We start from the raw sequence: 9,571 nt of genomic DNA, 5'->3' as shown, positions 1-9,571 counted from the left end.
GGGCAGAGCGACTCTTGTTGCTGACGCTGACTGGAAACATGGGATTGCTTAACTAGCCATTGCAAAGACTGGGTCAGAGTGCTGCAGTTGATCAAATGCGCTGCCAAGTTGGATCATATTTACTCATCTGATTAGGATATTAAAAAAGACTTTGCAATTAAATCAGCTCCCTTGAAAGGCCAATTTGCAGAAGCACAATTAACATTTCCATAACAATCACATCCAATAGCCATCAGCTATCACCAGTTATGTGATGTAAAAAACAATAAACCAATAGGTGCAGTTATTTATTTTTTTTTAATGAAATGCTTCTACCTCACTCATTAATGAGAGGTCAGATCTGGGTATAAATCAATGCTGAATAAATATTAACCTAGCACTTTAGATAAGAATTGTGTTTCTTTCCGTTTGAATTAAGAATGCAACATTTCTACCCCACAAACACGGTCATCAAACTCCAACATTGCTGCTAAATGTTTGCAGTAGCTAAAGAATTTCAAATATTCCAATTATATAATTGAGCTCTATTGGTCTCACATTGGAGAAATGTATCTCTGCAGTTCACCCATCCCCTTGGGGAGCAGTGGGCTGCCATTGTGCAGCGCCCAGGGAGCAATCAGGGGTTAAGGGTCTTGCTCGGGAACCCAGAGTGGGGTTCAAACTAGGTACTTGCAACCTTCTCAAAGAACAAGCACACTCCTCCAATTAGTAATGACCTGGCAACCCACTGCAAGTTAATAATGTATTTCACTGGTTAACAGTGTTTTTTTATATTGTGTTTTCATTGGTTTGACCACCTTTGTGCAGGAAGAGTGGCTGATGGATTAATGAAAGGATTTTTTTTGGTAAAATCCCATTTGGTGACGACCATATTGGATTTGGATCATAATATGGACGTTACTTCTCACGTTGTGATGATGTAAATATACTATCTTTGCTCTTCCCAACCATTTTTTGGATGTTCCAACACAGCTCAAACAGATGAAAAGGGATGATCATTAAAATTAAGGTGAGTGAATAAAGGAAATGAGGCTAATCACTGATTAACCGAAGGGATATTATCAGCTCCCTTCTCATTTGATCCTCATTTATTACTCCTGATTGAACAATAATGTTTTCCACCTGTACACAATGGGACTCTGATGAAGTCAGAATAATAACAATGGTCTATTAAGATTCTTCTCGTCCTATCAGCCTGGATGTTAGAGAGGGACGATCTAATCAAATGATAATGTTTATCTACAGAGTTCATACAGAGGAAAAAGGAATTTGCATTAAATCAAGGTTGAAACATAAGTTCTGACAATAAGTGTTAAATGCATAGTAATCAGATTTAAAGCTAATTTTGTAAACTATTATTTATAAATGGAACTATACCATGTTGAAGAGTTGGACAGAATAGTTTGGATGTTATAAAAGGAAAAAGAGATCCTAAATATCAAACTTTGGGCCTGATCTGATTAATTGAATTTCACCAAGTGGTCCAAAAACGTTGGTGTAAAGTTATTTATGCTTGTAATACAGCAGACGTGTACAAAAAAAGAATATGTTTAATTTTTACATTCGCTTGTGGCACTAAGAGACTATAAGGTGCACTACAAATATATATTTTTAATAATTATCAGCTACCTCCACCTTTATAGCTTTAATTCTCATCTTTGGTTTACTGCCACTCAAACTGCTAGTAACAAACCAATTTCTGGTTTTAATGGGCAGAACAGCATCAGTTTGCACGTCTTAACATTTGTGCAGCGATCTTTATTTAAACCCTGCATCAAAACAGTAACCACTGCATGAAAGTTAATAACGTTTTCTCCGTTACATTAATGGCCTGAAGAGGAATCGGAAACTGTGACCCATCCATTTTAATATCACAGGTTCTGGCTATTCACATTAAGGCCAGTCGTCTAAAGGGGGTGCAAATAGTTGGATAAGAAATTAACTAGCAGATGATTATACCTTGTTTAAAAAAAAAAAAATGAATATCAAATCCTATTAGTTATAGAAAAAAATAATACTTTGAAATATCTGGACTTTATCGTAACCCTGTGAAATAAAGGCTGTTATCGATTGTTCAATATGAGTTAAAGTTAAAAACTAATCCAGCTAAGCCTTATCAACCATCAGGAAAAATTATAAAAGAAGTTCTATAGATTTTGACCAATTTAAAACACTCAAAGATCTTTTACTGGGAGGTTATATTCTCTTCACAAAGGCTGAAAAGCATCTCCGGGCCACACTGCACAGATGTTAGACTCTGATTAAAGAAAAAAAATAGGACATTACTGTTCAAATTGTGTGAACTGTTTCTTGATATTAAAAATCAGAAATGTGCATGATATTCAGAGACCTTACTCTCATACATTTCCCTTAATAATATATATATTTTTATTAAATTAAAACAATATGTCCAGAAATGTTCATCTATTTAAAACTCAAACTTTAATTATAATACATTTGGCTGTTTGGAATCAATTACTTCGTGCAATCTTCTGTGGTAACTTGTTTCAAAGGATGTTTAAGATCTCATTGATGATCATAAACTTTAATTGTTAGCCATCCCCCCCCCATTTCATAGTTAGGATTAGTTTTATAAATTTAAAATTAAGCTAGCTGCCCCTTTACCCCATCATGGCTATACCCACAACTCTTCCAATAGTGGCTCATGCAAAAATAGTTTAAAAAAACAAACAAAAAAACACCAAGTTGCTTATCTGTTTATTTCACCAATCTTTAACAAATAACCACAACCACAGTACTCACCTAGATTCAACATAAACAAAGCTAATGTATTTGTGCAAAGTAATACATATTTTGGGGATTGAATATGTTGCACCATGTAAATAAGGTTTTAATAATAAAGGTCAGGCGTTCCATAAATTACTACAATGTTAAGAAAAAAAAAAGAATACATAGCAATATGAAAAATACACATCTGTACAACAACTAGTCTGTCGAAAAACCTATATTTAAATATTCTGTTAAGTCTGTGATGGACAAGAGGTTTAATTAAAGCATTAAAGCAAATTAGCTAGCATTACACAACGCTGCAACGTGTAGGAGGGAATCTGATACGAAGCTCAGAATGGACAGTCACATAAATCATTACAAATCCTCTAAAAGTGGCCTAATGAAGCTGACAAATTCAACAAAGAGGGAAGGAAAACAAAAAATACAATTAAAATTCTCCCACATCCACCCTCTTGTCTCTGAACTTATTTCTGGCCTTGGTCCGAGCTTTGAATGCAGCAGAGTTGTGGAGATGCTGAAGAAAATAAAAAACGGATATGAAAAGGTTGGAATTAGAGGTCGCCTTGAATTGGAACAGTTTTTTTCGGGGGGGAGGTAGCCATGTAATGCATAATTACCCTTTCAAAGCGAGAAATCTTCATGGCCTTCATTGTGGCTGAATCAACCAGAATGGGTGGTCCCAGTTCAAACACATCTCTGATGAACTCATTGGCCTGGAGGAATAAACATAGAATGGTTCAAAAGAAACTAATACCAGTTTAACCTCTCCACATTTTGCCACATTAAAACTAAATTTAGTGTAATTTGCAGGGATTTCATGTCATTTTTCTGCAACAAACTTAACTGCAGAGTTATGCATCCATCAACTCAGGCAGTATCTGTAGGGTCGATGTTCAGCTTAAAGCAGAACTTCTACTTAAAACAGGTTGAATCAGCTTGAGAAATTCCCTCAGCATGACACTACCACTGCCATGTTTAATATCATGGTCTAAATGCTGTTTGTTGTCCTGAAATTTATTTTGGGCAAAGTTAAAAAAGCATTTTTTTTAATTAGATAACTTCGAAAGGTTAACAGTAAGTACCTGCAGGTGGTAGTTCATCCCAGAGCCCACAAACTCTCTGAAAGTGTCATAGGTCCTCTTCCTGACCCAGCTGTCGATGGTCATGCGCTCGGTTCCGAACCGAATCGTCTCAGACTGGAAGTCCCCCTCCTGGAAACAAATCATCCAAATATAGCAAAATGAGAACGAGGGATTATAAAACATAATGTTTTCACCTATGAGTAAAAGTCGCTCACCTCGACAGCTTTAAGCACATCCCTGAACACGGACCTCTGCTTCCTCTTGTCAGTCTTGGCTCTGTGCTTGTTGCAATCGGTAGCTAACGCATTGAGCTTATCACACAGCTCGTCCCACTCGACGAACTCAAATTCCTGAACATATGAAATATCCGAGGTTAAGATCTCCTTGTGAAGTCGGCAATCTAAGCTTTTGGCGACCCGCAGCCAGTGGGACATGAAACAAAAGCTTAACTTACAGAATCGATGTCCCTGGCCAGCTCAAAGAGCAAAGCAATAGTCTCCCCTGCAGCGATCCTCATGTTGACGTCGTCGCTCTGCAGCAGCTGCGGCAGTCTAGGAAGATGTCTGTGCAACAAAAACGACAGAAACTTTAGCAACAGAGACTTTAAATCTAAACTGTACTGGTCAGATTCTCACTTTTTCAAGACGTCCTTGAGCTGGTTGGCTGAGCAGATGGTGAGCAGCAGGGCCCAGGACAGCAGGGCGTTGACGTAGAGCTGGCTGGTTTGCGGACTGATCGAGGGACAGGTTCCGTCTCCTTTCAAGTAGGCGCGGGTGAACAGGTTTTCGAAGCACTCCATCGTCGCCTGCACATCCTGAAACAGCAAGGGGACAAAAAATAAGCAGGAGTGCCTATTTCTTTGGAAATACTCGACTTTGATAGAGAGACTCTCAAAAATATTCAGAACCAGTTATGCAGGCCGTCCCAGCTGAACTCTGTCAACAACTTACCAAAATGTCATCCTCTGCAACAAGTGTACAGAGCCCCAGGCTGGTTGCCACCTATTTAAAGAAGAAACACGCGGATTTCAGTGGAGGTCAGCTGGGAATTGATAGAATTAAAATTAGAACGGTTTCATGCTTAGAAAAGTGAAAAAAGGGCAAGCAGACTCACAGCTTGTCTCGCCTGCATGTTGGCTGATCCATCTGCCAGGATGTTTTTGAAGATGGGCTTCAGGGTCTTAAACACCTCCTCGCTCTCAATTCCAGAGCCCAACTGAATACACAGCAAGCACGCCAAAGAAGCTGCCGCCCTCTGCTCCTCTCCTTTACCTGGCAACAGGGAGAACAGGCGTCAACTTCTTCCCTCAATTACAGGAGAAATTTACTAGGAATGGGACCTCTTTGAAACCCTAATCTGCTGAAACTTCATTATCATAAAGAGACGCCAACACAGAATAGGCAGAGTCTTCCTACAATACCTTTCTTTAGGCAGCGCTCAATGCTATCTGTGATGGTCATCCTTCGTTCAGAGATAAACTCGTACAGGATCCGAGTGGCCATTGCCGTCTTCAGACCATCCAGAGCCCCTTGTCTGGTCTTAGCACTAAGAGACATAAAGAGAGAGAGGAGTAAGAAAAAACACAAAAAACCTCAAATAATCCAGATGTTTTTTTAACATAATTACACATAAAGATCCAATGGGTTTTATTTCCATGAGAAAAGGCATCAAAACTTTATGTTTTACCAGTGCTACAACTTAAAATCGATTAATCTGATTATTATTTTTCCAATTAATCGATTACTAATCAGATAGCAAATGAAGATTTTTTATGAAATTAAACCAGCAGAAACTAAAACTTTTTCACTTCAGGAATGCTGGATAGAGCCTATTGAAAGAAGAAAAGTTTTCTTCATCTTAAATGCAAAATATTTCTATATTTATCTTCAATTTTGATATAATTACTGCTCTAAGTGGGTCAATCTATCAACTAAAGGCATGTTTTAGAGTCTATATACTCCAGTTAACGATTAATCGATTCATAAATTAGTTTATCATTATTTGAATGATCGATTAATCCGATCAATTGTTTCATCCCTAGTTTTTACATTCAATATTTGACACTAATGGAATCAAGGATGACCTCCTTTGCTGCTAAAACATCTAAGAGTCAGCCTAAAATATACCAAGCCTGGTTTGTTCCTCAACTCAGAGTTCTACATGAATCTGTATGAAAATTCGAATTTCTACAAAATGACATCCCGATCTTAAAATTAGAAGGGACTTTAACCTCTTATCCACAGTGCTGTCTATGAACCCCTTCAGCTTATACTGGAAATCCTCCAGGGCGGTGTCCTCACTCGCCTCTCCACCTTCAAAAATTGTAAAAACATTGTTAATAATAAACATTTACAGAACCCTCTACATTGTTTACAAACAGTCAAGCCTACCTTCATCTGCTACACTTGTGACATCACTTATGCTGCTGCAATGACTGAGGGTCTCGATGGAGGCGTCCTCATCGCTGAAAGGCTGCACAGCTCCATGCTGGCCCCCTAGAAAAAAAAAAGAACACACAACAAAAGAAAAAGATTAGAAGCTTTGTTCTGCAAAAATGTGTCACAGACTAAATCCCTTATGCAACTCCAGGCATCATACAGGTACTGCAGCAAACACCATTGTTATCTAATCACTTGTGTTCTTTGCGTAGCTTATCCTGCAGTTGCTATGTATGCAAAGGTGGTCGAGGTGAACTGACTTCATGTGCAAACAGCTGTGTTCAGACTGGAGAGTTTGTCAAGATTGCCAACCACTGCAGTTGCAACACTGAACAGAAAGATGGCTTCAAATAACCAAACATCTGTTTTTTTAAAGAGGAAGCAGACATTCTCCCTTAAAGCTATAATTTGACCAAAACAGAGATATCCACTTAAAGCAATCTGTGATATGGAATAAGATGATTAAGCACTTAAATTATCTATATCATTTCTAGGTTAAGAGTAGTTTCAATGGACTTTATCTTTCTAAACAAGACAAAGCGATCGATATGTGTGAGGAACTGATGCTGCCTTTGTGAGGTCCGGTAAAAAAAAAAATCCTTTCCACTTTTAAAGTGGAAATTATCAGTGTGTTGCATTCGAGTACTTTTGTTGTGGTAGAGAAAAGGGCCATGGTGGATCCACAGGTTATCCAGTTTTAGACTCATTTCTTGGTTCCAGTAAATCATGCGCTCAAAGACGACTGCTAGGTAACATCTGATCAAATCAAACTGTTATTGTAAAAACACAAATTTAAATGGCGATACTGTAAACATTTATTTACGTTACAGCATTGTGTAGGCTTCAAACAATGGAGAGAGTTTACAGTACACATCATATACACAAGGTCAAAGTTAACCTCATTTCCTACAATGTTTACAGCTCTCCAGTGGAAATTTCTTGTTCAGAAAGATAAAGTCCATTCATGTCTGTTTTTAGTATTTACCATAATTACGATACTACATGAAGGCAGCATTAGTAACAGCAATCTCCAGATAAGTTTCTGGACATTGGTGAGCAGACTGAAACTGTTGCTTCTGTGTTTACAAAAGGACATTTTGTTTTCTTTTTGGAAGCATTTCCAAATTTGTACAAGCTACACAGCGCCACATCCAGCAACTTCCTCAAATGACTCAGCAAAAATAGTGCAACAGGTATTAATTTATTGAAAATGAAAGGATTTAGAAAGCTTTGCATCTTTTTGATAAATTATATACATAAAATGAAGAGTCAAAATATTCTAACTAATGATCAACATGTTAGATCATTTTAACCCTGACGTACACAATCAGACACATGCAGTGAACAGAAAACCTATAAATTACACAGAAATGCCTGTATAAAAAATTTTATCAAAATAAATTATCTAATTTAACTTAAACAAAACGTATGTTTTTTGTTTTTAAATCGTCAGAAAGTTCAATCATGAGTCTAATTTTGAAGAATTTAGCAAATACCAAGGGACACTCTTGTGTATACAAACATTAAAAATGTGCATAAAACATGCAGGCATTTGTTGCTCAAGAGATGATTTAACTTAAAAACAGTGTAAGCGTAGAATTGTAATATAACAACTAAAGCAGATCATTTAATACTACCAAGGAGAGGAAGTGTTCATGGTTGCAGGCAAGATAAATGTGTGCTTTAGACCTTAGGAATCTTTCTTTAGGGAATATCAGATCAGATTTACAGATGATATACGTCTAGAACAATAATTGCAGGGGTTAGGAGCCAAGTTAAGATGCAACCAGAGCAGACCAGTCTGAGCAGGCTTCTCTGCTTTGACCTGAATTTACCTCCAGAGGACCTGTGTGTTAGCTTATCAAGCTTAAGCTTTACCTTACAAATACACATGCCACGCACGCAGTTTAAGCCAAGAAAATGGCATTTTAGTTAATAATTCACAGACAATCAGTTTGATCATGTTCCACGTGTAATCACTAGGTGTTGACGTGGGCTTTTCCCCATCCACAGCTGATTTCTGGGAACCGGGCGGCGCCTATCTAGCGACCCTGCTATACGGAGGACAAAATGTCCTCCTCCTGCTACCAAACCACTATTACTAATAATACCGATATAAAAACACCCATATCGTTTTTGTTTAACGCCTTTAACACAGTGAAATATTTATTTTGATAGGCAACCGGTAAAATAAATAGGCTTACAAACGGGTTAGCTTGAAACAACACTTCAACTAGCAAAGACTTATGTTGTTTAGGCTAACAGTAAACATTAAACTCGCAGCTTAAAGGTAAAAATAAACAGTCCCGAATGAAAATAGCTTTTAAATGTGGATATCGCTTCTGATAATTACATTTACTAACAGAAACCATGTGTTTGGGACACTATGCTAGCTTATTAAACGGAATGTAAACAGAGTTCAGGTGTCTTAACTCGTAACACATTCAAAGTATTATAGATTGTGCGAATAAAATTATCATTTGAAAAATATATATCAAAGCAGAGCTTTGTGTTTTATTTTTTAGCTAGCTTTTGTATCCGCCTAGGCTGGGGTCCAACGTTTGTAGTCCCAACTATCAACACGTACAATTCCAAACAATTAGCAGGGGCTACAAACAAAACTACAACTCCCATCACGGGAACCGCTCGTGGAAGAAAGGCCGCAGCTTAACTGCCGCTCAAATACTCACCCTTGCTGTTCTTCTTCTTGTTCCTTGGCATTTTTGTGCAATTTAATGTAAAGTATTTGATCAAAAATCAGCCAATACACGACCAGCTTTTATTGTATTGTCTAGTAAAGTGAAAACGCTCCCGTGGCACAGTAGATAAAAAGAAATCGAAGGCGATCTTGGAGATAGATTGTTGGCCGAGACGATACATTTTCCTCTCATACACCAGTGCTTCGCTACAGGCTAGCCGTTCTCTGTATTTATACCGACAGACATGTCACGAGGAGCTTTCCCGGCATCACTGACCAATAGAATTGAGTAGAAAGTATCGCGTGTGTTTGGGCGTGACGCAGTGCGTTTATTGTTTTGGTAAAAGGAAGCCAAAAAGCTGAACCTATTTTTTATATTTACATTGTTTATCCCCCATAAAATGTCTTGATATTGTGAAATAAGTTAACATTAACTTGGGCCACTGTATACACAACAATAAATCAAAAACAGCATTTTCGTTTGATTTCTGTTAACACATCTACTTGGCAATGTTTTAATTACAATGTATGTACAGATGGATTATGGATGGTAAAACAATCAAGCCATTGGAAAACGATCAATATTTGTGGTTAGAATATTT

At 37.6% G+C, this 9,571-nt stretch overlaps 1 protein-coding gene across 1 annotated transcript; it reads right to left on the bottom strand.

Annotated features, from left to right (window-relative positions):
* Positions 1-2,701: 2,701 nt before the first annotated feature.
* Positions 2,702-9,185, bottom strand: ifrd1 (interferon-related developmental regulator 1). The gene is made up of 12 exons (XM_038286520.1): positions 8,962-9,185; positions 6,224-6,328; positions 6,064-6,145; positions 5,254-5,378; positions 4,947-5,104; positions 4,784-4,834; positions 4,469-4,647; positions 4,288-4,396; positions 4,049-4,183; positions 3,834-3,962; positions 3,369-3,464; positions 2,702-3,265 (listed from the first exon to the last, which is right to left on the bottom strand). Exons 1-12 carry the CDS (start codon positions 8,990-8,992, stop codon positions 3,179-3,181), a joined length of 1,287 nt encoding a protein of 428 aa, XP_038142448.1. The 5' UTR covers positions 8,993-9,185; the 3' UTR covers positions 2,702-3,178.
* Positions 9,186-9,571: the final 386 nt, after the last annotated feature.

Source organism: Cyprinodon tularosa, unplaced genomic scaffold, assembly GCF_016077235.1.
Source record: "Cyprinodon tularosa strain WSP-4 unplaced genomic scaffold, ASM1607723v1 ctg227, whole genome shotgun sequence".
Taxonomy (NCBI): Eukaryota; Metazoa; Chordata; class Actinopteri; order Cyprinodontiformes; family Cyprinodontidae; genus Cyprinodon; species Cyprinodon tularosa.
The sequence above is the reverse complement of the archived record's forward strand: the minus strand, read 5'-3'. Positions and strand labels throughout refer to the sequence as shown.